Genomic DNA, 21638 nt, shown 5'->3' on the forward strand with positions numbered 1-21638 from the left:
TATCAGATTTTTTTTTGGAGCTGATCTGATTGATCAAAATACCAATTTGTGAAAAAAAGATCAGAATTTGTCTGCCTGTGTAAACTCAGAGCCAGAGAGGATGAGAGGGAAGCAGAGGAACACAGTCTCGATCACAGCCGTCATGTTACACTCATTAAGAAACACACTGTCCAATCAGAAGGAGACAGAGTTCAACAGATAGACAAAACATCCAATCAGAAAGAAAAAGGAAGGCGTGTGAAATCAACAACGATTGGCAGAGAAGTTTAAATCAAATTGGTTTGAATGTTTGATGTGAGCGGACTACATGTCAATTTGGACTGACAACTCAATGCAAGCTGTTTAATCAATCGTACAATCATTGATTCTAAGTCACAGTTGCTACACTGGAATAAAGGACATGGAAATAAAGGTGAGAGTTCGAGGGAGAAGTGGTGTGCGGTACTTTGCAGGGGTGAGGGTCCACTCCGTATGTCTCCAGGTTGTGTGCCCTCTGGAGGAGATGAAGCTCGGCCACAGCAGAACACTGCCCCCTGTGGGACAGGAGAACAGTTAGTAGCAAACCTGCAGGCTGGTTGAACACCATGGGTGTAACAGACATGGGGCAGAAGTTATTACCCCAATAGAAACCACTTTGTGTTTGAGGTGAGTGCTCCATAAACACAAATCATGTCTGTCAGTGCTAAAGTAATGTCTGAGAAATATAACTATAATGTAGAAGGATATTCTAATGCTAGCTTTACATTTCTCTTGTTGTCGTTAGCTCAGTGTTAGCCCATCTCCAGATTACCAGAAATGTTGCTCAGCAGCTTGTATTTGGAGTAATGAGTCTTTGCTTATGTTCATTAGTTGAAGTGGTGCTTGGCAAAGCACCTAGGTGACGCATGCTGCTTCTCTGCTGTTGGCTCTAAATCAACCTGCCTGAGTCTCAGTTTATATTATAACACCTGTAAACACAACCCTCTGGTCCCAGCCAGCCCTCTGGTCCCAGCCAGCCCTCTGGTCCCAGCCAGCCCTCTGGTCCCAGCCAGCCCTCTGGTCCCAGCCAGCCCTCTGGTCCCAGCCAGCCACATTACATCATCTGGGACAGGGACATGGGATCAGCAGTGGCTTTATGTATGTGTCTGCATGTGTCTGTATATGTCTGTATGTGTCTCCATGTGTCTGTATATGTCTGTATGTGTGTCTGTATGTGTGTCTGTATGTGTTTCTGTACATGTGTCTGTATGTGTCTGTATGTGTCTGTATGTATCTGTATATGTCTGTATGTGTGTCTGTATGTGTGTCTGTATGTGTTTCTGTACATGTGTCTGTATGTGTCTGTATGTGTCTGTATATGTCTGTATGTGTCTGCATGTGTCTGTATATGTCTGTATGTGTCTCCATGTGTCTGTATATGTCTGTATGTATGTCTGTATGTGTGTCTGTATGTGTTTCTGTACATGTGTCTGTATGTGTCTGTATGTGTCTGTATGTATCTGTATGTGTCTGTATGTGTCTCCATGTGTCTGTATGTGTCTGTATGTATCTGTATGTGTCTGTATGTGTCTCCATGTGTCTGTATGTGTTTCTGTATGTGTGTCTCCATGTGTCTGTACATGTGTCTGTATGTATCTGTATGTGTGTCTGTACATGTGTCTGTATGTGTTTCTGTACATGTGTCTCCATGTGTCTGTATGTGTCTGTATGTGTCTGTATGTGTCTGTATGTGTTTCTGTACATGTGTCTCCATGTGTCTGTATGTGTCAGTATGTGTCTGTATGTATCTGTATGTGTCTGTATGTGTCTCCATGTGTCTGTATGTGTGTCTGTATGTGTTTCTGTACATGTGTCTCCATGTGTCTGTATGTGTGTCTGTATGTGTTTCTGTACATGTGTCTCCATGTGTCTGTATGTGTCTGTATGTGTTTCTGTACATGTGTCTCCATGTGTCTGTATGTGTCTGTATGTGTTTCTGTACATGTGTCTCCATGTGTCTGTATGTGTCTCCATGTGTCTGTATGTGTTTCTGTACATGTGTCTCCATGTGTCTGTATGTGTCTCCATGTGTCTGTATGTGTCTGTATGTGTCTCCATGTGTCTCCATGTGTCTGTATGTGTTTCTGTACATGTGTCTGTATGTGTGTCTGTGTCTGTTTGCATGTGTCTGTGTGTGCCTGTGTGTCTGTCTGCTTGTATCTGTAAGTGTGTCTGTATGTGTCTGTGTGTGTTTGTGTGTGTCTGTGTGTGTCTGCGTGTGTCTGTATGTGTCTGTGTGTGTCTCCATGTGTCTCCATGTGTCTGTGTGTGTCTCCATGTGTCTCCATGTGTCTGTATGTGTCTCCATGTGTCTCCATGTGTCTGTATGTGTCTGTATGTGTCTCCATGTGTCTGTATATGTCTGTATGTGTCTCCATGTGTCTGTATGTGTCTCCATGTGTCTCCATGTATCTGTATGTGTCTCCATGTGTCTCCATGTGTCTGTATGTGTCTCCATGTGTCTCCATGTGTCTGTATGTGTCTCCATGTGTCTGTATGTGTCTCCATGTGTCTGTATGTGTATCCATGTGTCTCCATGTGTCTGTATGTGTATCCATGTGTCTCCATGTGTCTGTATGTGTCTGTATGTGTCTCCATGTGTCTGTATGTGTCTCCATGTGTCTCCATGTGTCTCCATGTGTCTGTATGTATCTGTATGTGTCTCCATGTGTCTGTATGTGTCTCCATGTGTCTCCATGTGTCTCCATGTGTCTGTATGTATCTGTATGTGTCTCCATGTGTCTGTATGTGTCTGTGTGTGTCTTTGTGTGTCTGCGTGTGTCTGTATGTGTCTGTGTGTGTCTCCATGTGCCTGTGTGTGTCTCCATGTGTCTGCGCGTGTCTCCATGTGTCTGTGTGTGTCTGCGTGTGTCTGTGTGTCTCCATGTGTCTGTGTGTGTCTGTGTGTGTTTCCATGTGTCTGTGTGTGTCTGCGTGTGTCTCCATGTGTCTCCATGTGTCTGTGTGTGTCTGTGTGTGTCTCCATGTGTCTGTAGGTGTCTCCATGTGTCTGTATGTGTCTCCATGTGTCTGTATGTGTCTCCATGTGTCTGTGTGTGTCTGCATGTGTCTCCATGTGTCTGCATGTGTCTCCATGTGTCTCCATGTGTCTGTGTGTGTCTGCATGTGTCTCCATGTGTCTCCATGTGTCTCCATGTGTCTGCATGTGTCTGCATGTGTCTCCATGTGTCTCCATGTGTCTGTGTGTGTCTGCATGTGTCTCCATGTGTCTCCATGTGTCTGTATGTGTCTCCATGTGTCTGTGTGTGTCTCCATGTGTCTGCGTGTGTCTCCATGTGTCTGCATGTGTCTGTGTGTGTCTCCATGTGTCTGCGTGTGTCTGTGTGTGTCTCCATGTGTCTCCATGTGTCTGTGTGTCTCCATGTGTCTCCATGTGTCTGTGTGTGTCTCCATGTGTCTGTGTGTGTCTGTGTGTGTCTGCGTGTGTCTGTATGTATCTGTGTGTGTCTCCATGTGTCTGTGTGTGTCTCCATGTGTCTGTGTGTGTCTGTATGTGTCTGTGTGTGTCTGCGCGTGTCTCCATGTGTCTGTATGTGTCTGTGCGTTTCTCCATGTGTCTGCGCGTGTCTCCATGTGTCTGTGTGTGTCTGCGTGTGTCTGTATGTGTCTGTGTGTGTCTGTGTGTGTCTCCATGTGTCTGTATGTGTCTGTGTGTGTCTGTGTGTGTCTCCATGTGTCTGTGTGTGTCTGCGTGTGTCTGTGTGTGTCTCCATGTGTCTGTGTGTGTCTGCATGTCAGAGATATGGTTAGATCAGCTGCTGGAGTCGATGACGTGTTTTACAGTTTCGCTTCAGTGGTGTTTGCACTATTTATGATGTGCTGGCAAAGAATTATAAAATGCAGGTGTAGCGAAAAATTCAGAAGGTTGTAAAACCACCTGGGACCCTATTTCTGTTTAATAGCAGCTGAGAAGAAGAAGAGAGGAAGTCAGTAAAATCTGAGTAAAATTCTGCTGATGTCATGATGCCAACTTAGTGTTTACAGTGGATGCTGTTGTATTCAGGTGTCAAGGTGTTTCAGTGTTGTAGTTGTTAGACACTGTAGTTGTTAGACTACAAATCCCACAATACCTCAGCTCGTTCTTGTGAATATCGATGATCTTCCTCTCCAATTTAAGCGACTGCTTGGGGAACAGTTTGAAGTCTTGGATGTAGTCTGGCGGGTGTTCGTCTTGGTCATAGTCCCCTAGTTCAGCTGGGAAGGGTTATGACATGGTTAGCAGAGGGTTATGAAATGGTTAGCAGAGGGTTATGAAGCGGTTAGCAGTGGTTATGACATGGTTAGCAGAGGGTTATGAAGTGGTTAGCAGTGGTTATGAAACGGTTATCAGAGGGTTATGAAATGGTTAGCAGAGGGTTATGACATGGTTAGCAGAGGGTTATGAAGCAGTTAGCAGTGGTTATGAAATGGTTAGCAGAGGGTTATGAAACGGTTATCAGAGGGTTATGAAATGGTTAGCAGAGGGTTATGAAGCGGTTAGCAGTGGTTATGAAGCGGTTAGCAGTGGTTATGACATGGTTAGCAGAGGGTTATGAAACGGTTATCAGTGCAATGTACCTGTAGCTTTATTACAGGCTTATCCTGCAGCTAACACACATCACTTTACTAACAGCCTAACAAAGTATACATGGGGACTCGTTCTCATTAAACAGCAGTACTGATAACGACCAGCAGGAGGCCCGGTGCTTTAACTACGTCAGTTAGGCTGTGTCCCAAATGGCACCCTATACCCTACATGGTGCACTACTTTTAACTGGCTGGGCTCCCTAGAGAGGAGAATATGATGAAGTGAGCTGAGGTAGCTATGGATGTGTCCCAAATGGTACCCGGTTCCCTATTTAGTGCACTACTTTTCACCAGGGCGCCATTTGGGACGCATACATAGCTACCTCAGCTCACTTCATCATATTCTCCTCTCTAGGGAGCCCAGCCAGTCAAAAGAGTAGGGGCTAAGATATACTGTATGTTGTAACAGACATGGGGATTAGTTAGTGATGTGACATAGTTCAATCCTTTTGGAACCCACATCAAACACTACCAGCCTGAGCCTCTCACTGTGCTGTTAATTGGCACCGTGGAGTTGTTCAGGGATGGTTGGATGTGTGTCAGCTTAAGTGTTGAGGTCTATTACTCTGGGCTGCTGTCAGGTTGTATTACTCTGGGCTGCTGTCAGGTTGTATTACTCTTGGCTGCTGTCAGGTTGTATTACTCTGGGCTGCTGTCAAGTTGTATTACTCTGGGCTGCTGTCAGATTGTATTACTCTGGGCTGCTGTCAGGTTGTATTACTCTGGGCTGCTGTCATGTTGTATTACTCTGGGCTGCTGTCAGGTTGTATTACTCTGGGCTGCTGTCAGGTTGTATTACTCTGGGCTGCTGTCAGGTTGTATTACTCTGGGCTGCTGTCAGATTTTATTACTCTGGGCTGCTGTCAGGTTGTATTACTCTGGGCTGCTGTCAGATTTTATTACTCTGGGCTGCTGTCAGGTTGTATTACTCTGGGCTGCTGTCAGGTTGTATTACTCTGGGCTGCTGTCAGGTTGTATTACTCTGGGCTGCTGTCAGGTTGTATTACTCTGGGCTGCTGTCATGTTGTATTACTCTGGGCTGCTGTCAGGTTGTATTACTCTGGGCTGCTGTCAGGTTGTATTACTCTGGGCTGCTGTCAGGTTGTATTACTCTGGGCTGCTGTCAGATTTTATTACTCTGGGCTGCTGTCAGGTTGTATTACTCTGGGCTGCTGTCAGATTTTATTACTCTGGGCTGCTGTCAGGTTGTATTACTCTGGGCTGCTGTCAGGTTGTATTACTCTGGGCTGCTGTCAGGTTGTATTACTCTGGGCTGCTGTCAGATTTTATTACTCTGGGCTGCTGTCAGGTTGTATTACTCTTGGCTGCTGTCAGATTGTATTACTCTGGGCTGCTGTCAGGTTGTATTACTCTGGGCTGCTGTCAGGTTGTATTACTCTGGGCTGCTGTCAGATTGTATTACTCTTGGCTGCTGTCAGGTTGTATTACTCTGGGCTGCTGTCAGGTTGTATTACTCTGGGCTGCTGTCAGGTTGTATTACTCTTGGCTGCTGTCAGGTTGTATTACTCTGGGCTGCTGTCAGGTTGTATTACTCTGGGCTGCTGTCAGGTTGTATTACTCTGGGCTGCTGTCAAGTTGTATTACTCTGGGCTGCTGTCAGGTTGTATTACTCTGGGCTGCTGTCAGGTTGCATTTCTCAGGTTGCATTTCTTCTCTCAAGTTGTATTGCTCTGCTGCCGGAAGCGTTTGAGTAGGGATGAGAGATCTCAGCTTGGAGAGTAGGGCCGGGGTTCAGATCGTTTGAGAAGGTACTCGTACTAATGAGCCAGGTATCACAGCGGATCTATTGTTCATTCCTGTGCATGTAAATGAGAGTTTTGATGTCACAGCGGGGCTCACCCTGTACAATACAGGCCCCCAGGTAGGCTGCGTCAGCGAAGGGGCACAAGAGACGACCGTGGTAGACGTCCCTCTTCAGCTGCAGATAGAGTAGATACCTGCACAGAGACGCATACAGGGGTCAACCACAGATACTGTGCCTGCTTATAGACACATGGTTACTCAAGATACACTGTAGCCTGCCTTGCTGAATGCATAAAGTGCCTTCGGAAAGTGTTCAGACCCCATACCTTTATCCATATTTTGTTACATTACAGCCTTATTCTAAAATTAATTAAAGTACTTTTCCCCCCTCATCAATCTACACACAATATATACCCCAATCTGATTTTTTTTTTGCACATTTATAAAAAATAATAAATAAAATAAATAAGTATTTACATAAGTATTCAGACCCTTTGCTATGAGACTCAAAATTGAGCTCAGGTGCATCCTGCTTCCATTGATCACCCTTGAGATGTTTCTACAACTTGATTGGAGTCCACCTGTGGTAAATTCAATTGAATGGACATGATTTGGAAAGGCACACACCTGTCTATATAAGGTCCCACAGTTAACAGTACATGTCAGAGCAAAAAGCCAAGCCATGAGACAGGATTGTGTCGAGGCACAGATCTGAGGAAGGGTACCAAAAAATGTCTGCAGCATTGAAGGTAACCCAGAGTAACCCAAAGAACACAGTGGCATCCATCATTCCTAAATGGAATTAGTTTGGAACCACCAAGACTCTTCCTGTATCTGGCCGCCCAGCAAAACTGACCAATCGGGGGAGAAGGGCTTCGGAGTTCCTCTGTGGAGATGGGAGAACCTTCCAGAAGGACAACTATCACTGCAGCACTCCAACAATCAGGTCTTTATGGTAGAGTGGCAAGACAGAAGCCACTCCTCAGTAAAAAGCACATGACAGCCCGCTTGGAGTTTGCCAAAAGGCACCTAAAAAGGACTCTCAGACCAGGAGCGGAACACTGTATGCTGGAAAACACCCGGTTTGTTATTTTTGATCAAAACTGATAAAAAAAATTATCTGGTCTGTTGAAATGAAGATTGAACTCTTTGGCCTGAATGCCAAGAGTCACATCTGGAGGAAAATTGGTACCAACCCTGCAGTGAAGCATGGTGGTGGTAGCATCATGCTGTGGGGATGTTTTTCAGCAGCAGGGACTGGGAGACAAGTCATGGAAAGATGAACGGAGCAAAGTACAGAGAGATCCTTGATGAAAACCTGCTCCAGAGTGCTCAGGACCTCAGACTGGGGCAAAGGTTCACCTTCCAACAGGACAATGACGCTAAGCACACAGCCAAGACAATGCAGGAGTGGCTTCGTGACACATCTCTGAATCTCCTTGAGTGGCCCAACCATAGCCCAGACATGAACCCAATCAAACATCTCTCGAGAGACCTGAAAATAGCTGTGCGGCGAAGCTCCCCATCCAACCTGACAGAGTTTGAGAGGATCTGCAGAGAGGAATGGGAGACACTCCCTAAATACAGGTGTACCAAGCTTGTAGCGTCATACCCAAGAAGAATCGAGGCTGTAATCGCTGCCAAAGTTGCTTCAACAGTACCGAGTAAAAGGTCTGAATACTTATGTAAATGTGATATTTCAGTTTTTTATTTTAACAGATTTGCTCAAATTTCTAAAACCCATTTTATTCTTTGTCATGATGGGGTATTGTGTGCAGATTGATGAGGGAAAAAAACGATGTAATCCATTTTAGAATAAGGCTGTAAAGTAACAAAATGTGGAAAAAGTCAAGGGGTCTGAATACTTTCCGAATGTCAAACTAATGATCAAAGTTAATCATCATAATTGTCACACTTTACATGACATGAATGGTCTTCAACACAAGTATAATTTATAAACAACATTGTATGGTGGTAGAACCACGTCATGACCCATAAAGACAGTATCCACATCCACTAAAAGCATTTCTAAAACCAATGTGCCATTGCCATTAATTATACCACTCCGAGATCAGTTGCTATGGGAATCACCACTACAAGAGATCGGTTACCATGGCGACCTCTACCACAGTTACAATGGACACGGCTTCAACAGTTATTACTTGTGCAAATGTGTCCCCTGTTACTGGAGAGAAGACGAAAAACCATAAACATCTGTACCATAGAAACTACGGAGTGTCATTGTCCATAAAACTTCCAGAGGCAACTGACAACCTGCATAATCACGTCAGAAACAAACACGCGGGCACGCACACAAAGAACACTGACTCAACTTGTACTAATACACACACACAGACCGCACACACTCACCAACAGATGCAGGGACTAAACCCGAGCAAGGCCGATTAAAAGAAAATGAAAAATTCTATGGAACTAAAAAGCCGACTGCGTCTGAATGGGTTTATTTATAGAGGCTGTCTGGTATAACTAGAGCTACCGACAGATCAATAACATCTACCCATATTCACAAGGAAATATTCCTCTTTCCAATAATAGACTATCACTATATCCTCGGCTCTCTCTAAAACAAACTTTAAAATCTGTGTGGACATTCACTTTAACATAACATCCATTCAAATGTAGTATGTCTGTAACACACTCCATATCTCCTCTTCTCAAAGACTCTGTTATTCTTTTCTCTGTGATGTAACTATCTCTAACTATTGTCCTCTGGCTCTCTTTCTATGACTTGTCGTGTGGTTGAATGTGTGAAGTCAACCATGCACTCAGATTACTATGGGGACAGCACATTGATCCACAACAACAACACAGCCACTGTTGCAACCAGAAACACTACACAGACTAGTAGAACGAATACAATCCAATATAGAATCTTCTATGAAATGCATGTGCAGTACTGCATTTTTTTTGTACTGTATTCCATTACTGTATTTCATTACTGTATTCCATTACTGTATTTCATTACTGTATTACATTACTGTATTTTATATGTAATAGTCTGGAATATATTTACTGCACTGATACACAGTCAGACACATTTCCAAGCGGCTCTGAGACCATGCAGACCATAGAATGGTGAATTCTAGGGTGATGTAGACCTCCATAGCACCCTGTGATGCGTACTACATCATGTTAGACACCGAGAGAGTTTAGACTCAGAGGCCTCTGTGTATGCTCCAGTGACCAGCGCCATGCGTCACTAATGGCCATGCTCTAATGCTGCTGTTTGGGGTTGGAGAGCCCTACTTCTGCCCCTAGAGGTCCCCTCTCCACCCCCCCAACCCCTAGACTCTCAAACTCTTGTTCCACGGCACTTTACGTCTGGAGCTAATGGTGCTCTTACCTCCATGTCAAATAGCACTTTACACAACAGCCAGAGATGAAAAACACTAAGAAGGAGTATCTGAATGGAGGGATTTAGAGATGCTTCACATCTCAGATGGAGAGCATGCAGCATGCTGGGAGAACAGGTTCATAATGATCACAGTAATCACTGAAAATGCGTGAGAGTGTGTAATCACAAAGTTCCACTCTCTCTCTCTCACTCTCACCTTCGGACAATCTCAACAGATCACAGAAACACTGAGCAGTTCCTAAGACTTCTCTGTGCTGTCTGCAATACACAACTGCCGAGGGTCATGTCTCGAGCGAAAACAGATTTTCAGGTGTTTGTTGAAAGCAAAGATGGGTAGAAAGCATTTTTAACATGTTACAATTCAATTTGTATTACAATAAAATGTGTTAGTGTATAATACTTGTATTTCCAATACGTTTTTAACATGTACATTTCCGGCAGGGCTGGGAGACAGCAGCAGTTATCCCAGCATCGCCTGCCAAATTGTCCATGAAATAGAACCAGAAAAGGCCATCATCAAATACCCTCCTGTCTGCTCGCTTAGACAGCCTCAGATAATATTAGGAACCAGTCATACTGTAGGGAATGAATGACAAGTGTTCTCTAGCCAATCAGCATCAAGGTCACACTACCTGGTGAGCTCCTCTTTGATCTTCATTGGCTCGTGAGGGTAGAATTTGACCCGGAAGCACATTGTGTAGGGCTGATGAGCTGTTAAAAACAAACAAATAAAAGAGCGTGAGAAAAGAGATGAAAGAGGGAAGAAGAGAGGAGAGACAAGAGGGAGAGAGAGAAAAGAGAGAGAAAGAGAGAGAAGATAGACAGAGTGAGACTATTTTTGATCATTCATTTGTTAATGATCATGACTGTAATTATTCATACTCACAGAGGAGGTATTTAACTGCTAGCGATGAGCAGGACTCTTTCATGGGCACTCACACACACACGCACGCACACTCACACACACTAATGAGTAAAAGATGAACCAGTGTGCTTTTCTAACTATATTTTCTCATGGGCTCCTGAGTTCTTCTGCAAACAGACAGAATGCGAGTTGGATAAATGTAGATAAACTTCAATTTGTTCGCAAGGCTCTTATATAGGATACTAACCTCAACATCAAAACCTTTAATCCAAATCAAAATTCCAGACCTAAAACCTTGATTTCGCACAAAATTTCCTGAATGGACTATTACTACCAAAGACTATCGTGAAAACATTTCTAACAAACCAACACCTGCAGAAGAAACACAGAGGAACCTGGAAATACCATCCAACACAAATCAAATCTAATGTTATTTGTCACATCCACATGGTTAGCAGATGTTAATGCGAGTGTAGCGAAATGCTTGTGCTTCTATTTCCGACAATGCAGTAATAACCAACGAGTAATCTAACCTAACAATTCCACAACTACTACCTTATACACACAAGTGTAAAGGGATAAAGAATATGTACATAAAGATATATGAATGAGTGATGGTACAGAGCGGCATAGGCAAGATGCAGTAGATGGTATAGAGTACAGTATATACATATGAGATGAGTAATGTAGGGTATATAAACATAAAGTGGCATAGTTTAAAGTGGCTAGTGATACATGTATTACATAAAGATGGCAAGATGCAGTAGATGATATAGAGTATAGTATATACATATACATATTAGATGAGTAATGTAGGGTATGTAAACATTATATTAAGTGTCATAGTTTAAAGTGGCTAGTGATACATGTACTACATAAAGATGCAGTAGATGATATAGAGTACAGTATATACATATACATATGAGATGAGTAATGTAGGGTATGTAAACATTATATTAAGTGTCATTGTTTAAAGTGGCTAGTAATACATTTTTACATCAATTCCCATCAATTTCCATTATTAAAGTGGCTGGAGTTGAGTCAGTATCTTGGCAGCAGCCACTCAATGTTAGTGGTGGCTGTTTAACAGTCTGATGGCCTTGAGATAGAAACTGTTTTTCAGTCTCTCGGTCCCTGCTTTGATGCACCTGTACTGACCTCGCCTTCTGGGTGATAGCGGGGTGAACAGGCAGTGGCTCGGGTGGTTGTTGTCCTTGATGATCTTTATGGCCTTCCTGTGACATCGGGTGGTGTAGGTGTCCTGGAGGGCAGGTAGTTTGATGCGTTGTGCAGACCTCACTACCCTCTGGAGAGCCTTACGGTTGTGGGCAGAGCAGTTGCCGTACTAGGCGTTGATACAGCCCGACAGGATGCTCTAGATTCGTTCATCTGTAGAAGTTTGTGAATGCTTTTGGTGACAAGCCGAATTTCTTCAGTCTCCTGAGGTTGAAGAGGTGCTGCTGCGCCTTCTTCACAACGCTGTCTGTGTGGGTGGACCAATTCAGTTTGTCCGTGATGTGTCCTCCGAGGAACTTAAAACTTACTACCCTCTCCACTACTGTCCCGTCGATGTGGATAGGGACTGCTCCCTCTGCTGTTTCCTGAAGTCCACAATCATCTCCTTTGTTTTGTTGACGTTGAGTGAGAGGTTATTTTCCTGACACCACACTCCGAGGGCCCTCACCTCCTCCCTGTAGGCCGTCTCGGAGTGCATGGCCACCCCTCCAACTCAATGAGTGAGTAATGTTCAGTCTAAACATACTTCTTAAGTCAAAAAGTAAAAGACAATCATCTCTAATTGTGTCATATAAAGCTAAATAAATAAGGCTACTAAGCTACCAAGCTGCTAGGACAGAACTGACCTGGCTGCAACTTCAATTAGCACTGAAGTGAGAAGTGAGAGGTGTGAAAATTCTTGAGCTTAACAATGGCAGGAGAGTTTCACAGCTCTCCCCTCCCAAATGCAGAGGCCTTTCAAGCCCCCATGGCTTATCCCTGGGCAGAGTTCATTACAATACAGCACCCCATGGATATTAAAAATAACACTGAATGGAATAAATACAAAATAAAGCTCCTCAATGACAATCCAGAGACACTATTTGCTGACTGCTACAAAGAGGAGAATGTAAGCAACTTAATGTTCCACACAGACCTGGCATGGCACAGTGCTATAAGAGCACACTACCCTTATGTCAAGAGAGAGCGTATTGTCCCAGGGTGGAAACTCAGAATACTAGACATTGAGTAAATTGAAACAACCTCTGTCAACATGTACAAGTCTGGGACAGTAATGGTGCAGGACTTCCTCAAGCAGTTCCAGCAGGACTTACGGGATCAAAGAGAGCACAGCAGGTAAAATCTCTCTCTCTGTGACGACTCCTCCATCCTGAGTGAGTCTGATCACACCTCTTCAAACTGTTCTGCAGATGAGGACAGTCACCCCCCCAGCATTGAACACACCCAGGTCTCACAACTACACTGCTCCTCCGTCATTGAGAGGGATAGCTGGAGGGAGACATGGTGGAGCTCAGAGGGATAGTCCACATAATCCAGACAGAACAAATTCACAAAACAGACCAGCACAACAAAACCCCACAACAAGAGCCGGAGGGCAGAAGGTGGAGATGGACGGCTGTCTGAGAGAGCTGGCTGCTCTACGGACTGAGGTGAGAGAACTTAAAGGGGCACACATGGCACTGAATGAAGAGGTGACAAAGCTGAGGTGTGACAGAGAGCAGGACACTCTCCCAGACAAGCCAGCAGAACAGCCCACCTCAGACCCGGACCACAACCTCAACACCACAATGGGACAGACAACACAGGACCCACCAAGTCAACAGACCCCACCCCGTCCTAACAGACCCCACCCATTCCCAACAGACCCCACCCCTTCCCAACAGACCCCACCCCTTCCCAACAGACCCCACCCCGTCTTAACAGACCCCACCCCGCCCTAACAGACCCCACCCCTTCCTAACAGACCCCACCCCTTCCCAACAGACCCCACCCCTTCCCAACAGACCCCACCCCGTCGTAACAGACCCCACCCCATCCTAACAGCCCTCATGTCAGCTCCCCTGATAGCTCTTGACGACCCCCACACATCCGAGGAAAACTTTTTCCCAAACACAAAGTGTCTAAACTCTGGTGCCCAAACACTAGGCATGCCCTGTGTTTGGGCATGCCCTGCATGTTGTTGTCAGAGGACAGACTAGGGTCCCCCAGCTTCATCATCATTCACACGGACACAAATGACCTGAAGGCCCAGCAGGAAAGGGTAGCCACAGCACTCAAGGGAATGAAAGAAAAAGCATCTTCCACTTCCTCCAACTCACAAGTGGTTATCTCCACCCTGCTACCATGAAAATACTTTCACCCTGCCACCATACAGCAGGTGAATGCAAGCATTTTGTGAGACTGTGCCTCAAAACCTAATGTCAACCTGGCCCACCACTCCACCCTGGACTTGAACAGCCTTTCCAACCAGGTCCACCTCTACAAGGCAGCAATCCCAACTTTTACCAAGACCCTGAAGGACGTCACCTTCAACCATAGCCCCAGCACCTCACACAGGAGCAACAGAGCAACAGACACCCCGCCCAGACCAGCGAGACACCCTCACAGACCTGCAAGACCCCATCCTGAAGGACCTGCAGCGAGAGAACCCACGCCAAGAGGACCTACACCCAGACTACAGCCTCACCAGCCACACCCCAACCAGCTAAGACCACCCCAAGCAAAACCTGGCCACACCCTATATAGGCCTCCCCCATATCAGACCTATGCCCCTTCTGTCCATCCCATGCCCCTGGCCCCTGCGGCAAGGACCTCAACATGACAGCAGGACATATGCCCAGGCCGTGAGCAGAGCAACAGGCCCAACCCCCACTATTAAACCCGCCCAAGCCCCATCTTGCCACCTAAGAGGTGTGTATCAGATGCTCAACATGCTCTGCTCACACCTACTGTGATGGTCTGGGCCTAAACCACACAAAAACAACACTAGACACTATGGAAGACAAAGCTCATCCTGGAATATAAAAGGTCTGAGGTCTTCTGCCTTTGGCCTAATGAGCAGGAACCCAGACTTCATCAAAGAAATTGGAAATACAGACATTTTCATCCTACATTTGGTATAGAGCAGACCTAACCCACTCTATTAAATTCATCAAAACAGGAACATTTTACATTTGGCTAGAAATGAATAAGGAAATGATCTCAACAGAAAAAAATGTCCTCAATGTGTGCTACCTATATCCCTCCAGTAGAATCCTCATACTTTAACGATGACAGCTTCTCCATCCTAGAGGGGGAGATCAACAATTTCCAGGCCCAGGGACATGTACTAGTCTGTGGCGACCTAAATGCCAGAATTGGACAAGAACCTGACACCCTCAGCACACAGGGGGCCAAACACCTACCTGGAGGTGACAACATTCCCTCCCCCATACGCCCCCCTGACACAACTACGACAACATAACAAATAGAAATGGGTCACATTCACAACTCCTGCAGCTCTGTCGGACGCTGAGTATGTCCATAGTCAATGGTAGGCTTCAAGGGGACTCCTACGGTAGGTACACATATAGTTCATCTCTTGGCAGTAGTACTGTAGACTACTTTATCACTGACCTCAACCCAGAGTCTCTTAGAGCGTTCACAGTCAGTCCACTGACACACCTGTCAGATCACAGCAAAATCACAGTCTACTTGAACAGAGCTATGATCAATCACGAGGCATCAAAGCCAAAGGAACTGAATAATATTAAGAAATGCTATAGATGGAAGGAAAGTAGTGAGGAAATCTAGGCAACAACAAATTAAATTAAATTAAATTTAAATAAACGCCCTTTTCCTTTGGAACTTGTTTCTCCTGCGCCTGACTCCACACCCACGTCTCCTTGGGGAGATCTGACACCAATAACTACCGTGGGATATGCGTCAACAGCAACCTTGGGGAGATCTGACACCAATAACTACCGTGGGATATGCGTCAACAGCAACCTTGGGGAGATCTGACACCAATAACTACCGTGGGATATGCGTCAACAGCAACCTTGGGGAGATCTGACACCAATAACTACCGTGGGATATGCGTCAACAGCAACCTTGGGGAGATCTGACACCAATAACTACCGTGGGATATGCGTCAACAGCAACCTTGGGGAGATCTGACACCAATAACTACCGTGGGATATGCGTCAACAGCAACCTTGGGGAGATCTGACACCAATAACTACCGTGGGATATGCGTCAACAGCAACCTTGGGGAGATCTGACACCAATAACTACCGTGGGATATGCGTCAACAGCAACCTTGGGGAGATCTGACACCAATAACTACCGTGGGATATGTGTCAACAGCAACCTTGGGGAAATCTTCTGCATTATCATTAACAGCAGACTCGTACATTTCCTCAGCAAAAACAATGTACTGAGCAAAAGTCAAATTGGCTTTTTACCAAATTATCTTACAACACACCACGTATTCACCCTGCATACCCAGTTGACAAACAAACCAAAACAAAGGCAAAGTTTTCTTGTGCTTTGTTGATTTCAAAAAAGCTTTCTACTCATTTTGGCATGAGGGTCTGCTATACAAATGGATGGAAAGTGATGTTGGGGGTAAAACATATGATATTATAAAATCCATGTACACAAACACCAAGTGTGTGTTTAAAAGTGGCAAAAAACACAAACATTTATTTTCACAGGGCCGGGGGGTGAGACAGGGATGCAGTTTAAGCCCCACACTCTTCAACATACATATCAACGAATTGGCGAGGGCACTAGAACAGTCTGCAGTACCCGGCCTCACCCTATTAGAATCTGAAGTCAAATGTCTACTGTTTGCTGATGATCGGGTGCTTCAGTACTCAACCAACAAAGGCCTACAGCAGCACCTAGATCTTCTGCACAGATTCTGTCAGACCTGGGCCCTGACAGTTAAATCTCAGTAAGACAAAAATAGTGGTGTTACATTAAAGGTCCAGTTGCCAGGACCACGAAAACAAATTCCATCTAGACATCGTTGACCTAGAGCACACAAAAACTATATATACTTCGGCCTAAACATCAGCACCACAGGTAACTTCCAGATGTGAACGATCTGAGAGACAAGGCAAGAAGGGCATTCTATGCCATCAAAAGGAACATCAAATTCGACATACCAATTAGGATCTGGCTAAAAATACTTGAATCAGTTATAGAACCCATTGCCCTTTCTGGTTGTGAGGTCTGGGGTCTGCTCACCAACCAATAATTCACAAAATGGAACAAACACCAAATTGAGACTGCATGCAGAATTCTGCAAAAATATCCTCTGTGTACAATGTAAAACACCAAATCATGCATGCAGAGCAGAATTAGGCCGATACCCACTCATGATCAAAATTCTGAAAAGAGATGTTAAACTCTACAACGACCTAAAAGGAAGCTATTCCCAAACCATCCATAACAAAGCCATCATCTACAGAGAAATTAACCTGGAGAAGAGCCCCCTAAGCAAGCTGGTCCTGGGGCTCTGTTCACAAACACAAACAGAGCCCCAGGACAGCAACAGAATTAGAACCGACCAAATCATGAGAAAACAAAAAGATAATTACTTGACACACCGGAAAGAATCAACAAAAAAAAAACAGAGCAAACTAGAATGCTATTTGGCCCTAAACAGAGAGTACACAATTTTAATTTTTAGAATTTTATTTATTTATATTTATTTCACCTTTATTTAACCAGGTAGGCTAGTTCTCATTTGTAACTGCGACCTGGCCAAGATAAAGCAAAGCATACAGTATACGGATGAGGTAGATTGGATGGGCTATTTACAGATGAGTTATGTACAGGTGCAGTGATCTGTGAGCTGCTCTGACAGCTGGTGCTTAAAGCTAGTGAGGGAGATATGAGTCTCCAGCTTCAGAGATTTTTGCAGTTCGTTCCAGTCATTGGCAGCAGAGAACTGGAAGGAGAGGCGGCCAAAGGAAGAATTGGCTTTGGGAGTGACCAGAGAGATGTACCTGCTGCTACGGGTGGGTGCTGCTATGGTGACCAGGGAACTGAGATAAGACGGGGCTTTACCTAGCATAGACTTATAGATGACCGGGAGCCAGTGGGTTTGGCGACGAGTATGAAGCGAGGGCCAGCCAACGAGATCTTACAGGTCGCAGTGGTGGGTAGTATATGGGGCTTTGGTGACAAAAATGGATGGCACTGTGATAGACTGCATCCAATTTGTTGAGTAGAGTGTTGGAGGCTATTTTGTAAATGACATCGCCGAAGTCGAGGATCGGTAGGATGGTCAATTTTACGAGGGTATGCTTGAAGGATGCTTTCTTGCGAAATTAGAAGCCGATTCTAGACTTAATTTTGGATTGGAGATGTTTAATGTGAGTCTGGAAGGAGAGTTTACAGTCTAACCAGACACCTAGGTATTTGTAGTTGTCCACATATTCTAAGTCAGAACCGTCCAGAGTAGTGATGCTGGACGGGCGGGAAGGTGCGGGCAGCGATCGGTTGAAGAGCATGCATTTAGTTTTACTTGCATTTAAGAGCAGTTGGAGGCCACGGAAGGAGAGTTGGAATACTTGACCACTGTGACTGACCCAAACTTAAGGAAATCTTTGACTATGTACAGACTCAGTGAACATAAACTTTGCACTGAGAACGGCTGCCGAAGGCCGACCTGGCTCTCAAGAGAAGACAGGCTATGTGCACACTGCCAACAAAATGAGGTGGAAACTGAGCTGCACTTCCTAACCTCCTGCCAAATGTATGACTATATTAGAGACACATACAGTATTTACCTCAGATTACACAGACCCACAAAGAATTTGAAAACAAATCCAATCTTGATAAACTCCCATATCTATTGGGTGAAATACCACAGTGTGCTATCACAGCAGCAATATTTGTGACCTGTTGCCACAAGAAAAGGGCAACTAGTGAAGAACAAACACCATTGTAAATACAACCTATATTTATGTTGATTTATTTTTCATTTTGCACTTAACTATTTGCATATCATTACAACACTGTATATAGACATAATATGACATTTGAAATGTCTTTATCCTTTTGGAACTTTTGTGATTGTAATGTTTCCTGTTCATTTTTTATTGTTTGTTTCACTTTTGTTTATTATCTATTTCACTTGCTTTGGCAATGTAAACGCGTTCCCATGACAATAAAGCCCTTAAATTGAAATTGAATTGAGAGAGCATTTAGAGTGAAAAATGACCCTGGAGGACACAAGTATTTGTTTGCTTTGAACTTGAAGTCCTATAAAGTGATGTTTCATAATTCTAGCCCAAAGAGGACAGCGAAGAAGACATACATGATGGAGGGGTTTCGTCCCAACTTGTACCACTATTCCCTATACTGTATAGTACACTACTTTTGACCAGAGCCCTATGCGTCCACTATATGCGGAAATAGGGTGCCATTTGGGACCCACCCCATGATTAATAGGTTGCAAAACAGGAGGAAGTCATCACTGAGTGCCAGTGCTGGCTGAGTTGACTGAAGTTCCTGTATATACCAGCTGAATTCTCAGTGGCATTATCTGGAGAAACAGATAGAAGATAAATAATAATAAACACAAAGTTCCTAAATAACCTAAGCTGCTTATTCCTGAGTCTTGAGGAACAGAGTGATATTTAACAACATTTCCAGAGGACCCTACTGCCAAACACACACATAAGTAGGCACGCACACACACACACGTACACACACACACACCTAATGTGTGAAGGAAACTCGCCAGAGGGATATGGGAAGTGTCAGTTCAGCTCAGACATATCAAGAGCCCACCCTCCATCCTTTTGTCTCATCCTCTCAATCACTCCCACATTCTGTCTATACTGTACACTTCCCTTACAAGTTCTCTGTCTATCTTTAACTCCATACATATCTCATCTCTCCCTCGTCTTCTTTTCTCATCCAATCTGATCTCATCTCCCTCTCCATCTGCCCCCGTACTCCCTCTTTCTCCATCTGCCCCCGTACTCCCTCTCTCTCCATCCGTACTCCCTCTCTCTCCATCCGTACTCCCTCTCTCTCCATCCGTACTCCCTCTTTCTCTATCTGCCTTTTTCTCTCTTCCTCTCCCTCCCTTTCTCTTCTATTGCACATGTTCAAGAGCTGAGCGCATGAGTAATAGTTTCTTGATTAATTTATGCTCTGGGAGAAAGAGAGAAAGAGAGAGAGAGATTAAGAGAGAGAGAGAGATATTGAGAGAGAGAGAGATATTGAGAGAAGGCGAGAGAGAGAGATATTGAGAGAGAGCGAGAGAGATATTGAGAGAGAGAGAGAGATATGTGAACAATCTGAGAGACAAGGCAAGAAGGGCATTCTATGCCATCAAAAGGAACATAAAATTCAACATACCAATTAGGATCTGGCTAAAAATACTTGAATCAGTCATAGAGCCCATTGCCCTTTATGGTTGTGAGGTTTGGGGTCTGCTCACCAACCAAGACTTCACAAAATGGAACAAACACCAAATTGAGAATCTGCATGCAGAATTCTGCAAAAATATCCTCAGTGTACAACGTAGAACACCAAATAATGCATGCAGAGCAGAATTAGGCCGATACCCACTAATTATCAAAATCCAGAAAAGAGACGTTAAATTCTACAACCACCTAAAAGGAAGCGATTCCCAAACCTTCCATAACAAAGCCATCACCTACAGAGAGATGAACCTGGAGAAGAGTCCCCTAAGCAAGCTGGTCCTGGGGCTCTGTTCCCAAACACAAACACACCCCACAGAGCCCCAGGACAGCAGTACAATTAGACCCAACCAAATCATGAGAAAACAAAAAGATAATTACTTGACACATTGGAAAGAATTAACAAAAAAACAGAGCAAACTAGAATGCTATTTGGCCCTAAACAGAGAGTACACAGTGGCAGAATATCTGACCACTGTGACTGACCCAAACTTAAGGAAAGCTTTGACTATGTACAGACTCAGTGAGCATAGCCTTGCTATTGAGAAAGGCCGCCGTAGGCAGACATGGCTCTCAAGAGAAGACAGGCTATGTGCACACTGCCCACAAAATGAGGTGGAAACTGAGCTGCACTTCCTAACCTCCTGCCCAATGTATGACCATATTAGAGACACATATTTCCCTCAGATTACACAGATCAACAAGGATGTCGAAAACAAACCCAATTTGGATAAACTCCCATATCTACTGGGTGAAAATCCACAGTGCGCCATCACAGCAGCAAGATTTGTGACCTGTTGCCACAAGAAAAGGGCAACCAGTGAAGAACAAACACCATTGTAAATACAACCCATATTTATGCTTATTTATTTTCCCCTTGTGTACTTTAACCATTTGTACATTGTTACAACACTGTATATATATATATAATATGACATTTGCAATGTCTTTATTATTTTGAAACTTCTGTGTGTGTAATGTTTACTGTTCATTTTTATTGTTTATTTCACTTTTGTATATTATCTACCTCACTTGCTTTGGCAATGTTAACACATGTTTACCATGCCAATAAAGCCCCTTGAGAGAGAGAGTTCTGACATACCATGTCATGCTTCTCAGTCATGTTGACACTGGTCTACTACCATGTCATGCTTCTCAGTCATGTTGACACTGGTCTACTACCATGTCATGCTTCTCAGTCATGTTGACACTGGTCTACTACTATTGCTTTAATATATTGTTGTTCTCATTAATATTGTTGTTGTAGTTGTTGTTAATGGTAATCCCATGTCCACTACTACTATTATTATTGCTGTTGGTCCCACCATTTATTTATATATAAAAATATATATTTTATATATAAATATATATTTTTATTTTATTTTTCGATATGTATACTTTGACAATGTAAGTAATATTGATAAATAAAGTCAATTGAATTGAATTGAGAGAGAGAGATATTGAGAGAGAGAGAGAGAGAGAGGAAGAGAGAGACAGAAAGACAAAGAGAGATTGAGAGAGAGAGAGAGAAAAAAAGCCCTTGAATTGAATTGAATTGAGAGAGAGGGGGGGGGGGGGG

The 21638-nt window shown here is 44.1% G+C and overlaps 1 protein-coding gene across 1 annotated transcript in view; it reads right to left on the bottom strand.

Moving 5' to 3' along the window:
* frmd3 (FERM domain containing 3) overlaps window positions 1-21638 on the bottom strand; it is a 79506-nt gene that overhangs the window by 22318 nt on the left and 35550 nt on the right. The window contains exons 4-7 of the mRNA XM_036979418.1: window positions 10378-10456; window positions 6466-6563; window positions 4110-4233; window positions 446-533 (exon numbers count right to left, since the gene is read on the bottom strand). Coding sequence (XP_036835313.1) covers window positions 446-533; window positions 4110-4233; window positions 6466-6563; window positions 10378-10456 — 389 coding nt within the window. The remainder of the gene's footprint in view (window positions 1-445; window positions 534-4109; window positions 4234-6465; window positions 6564-10377; window positions 10457-21638) is intronic.

This window comes from Oncorhynchus mykiss, chromosome 6, assembly GCF_013265735.2.
Source record: "Oncorhynchus mykiss isolate Arlee chromosome 6, USDA_OmykA_1.1, whole genome shotgun sequence".
Classification (NCBI taxonomy): Eukaryota; Metazoa; Chordata; class Actinopteri; order Salmoniformes; family Salmonidae; genus Oncorhynchus; species Oncorhynchus mykiss.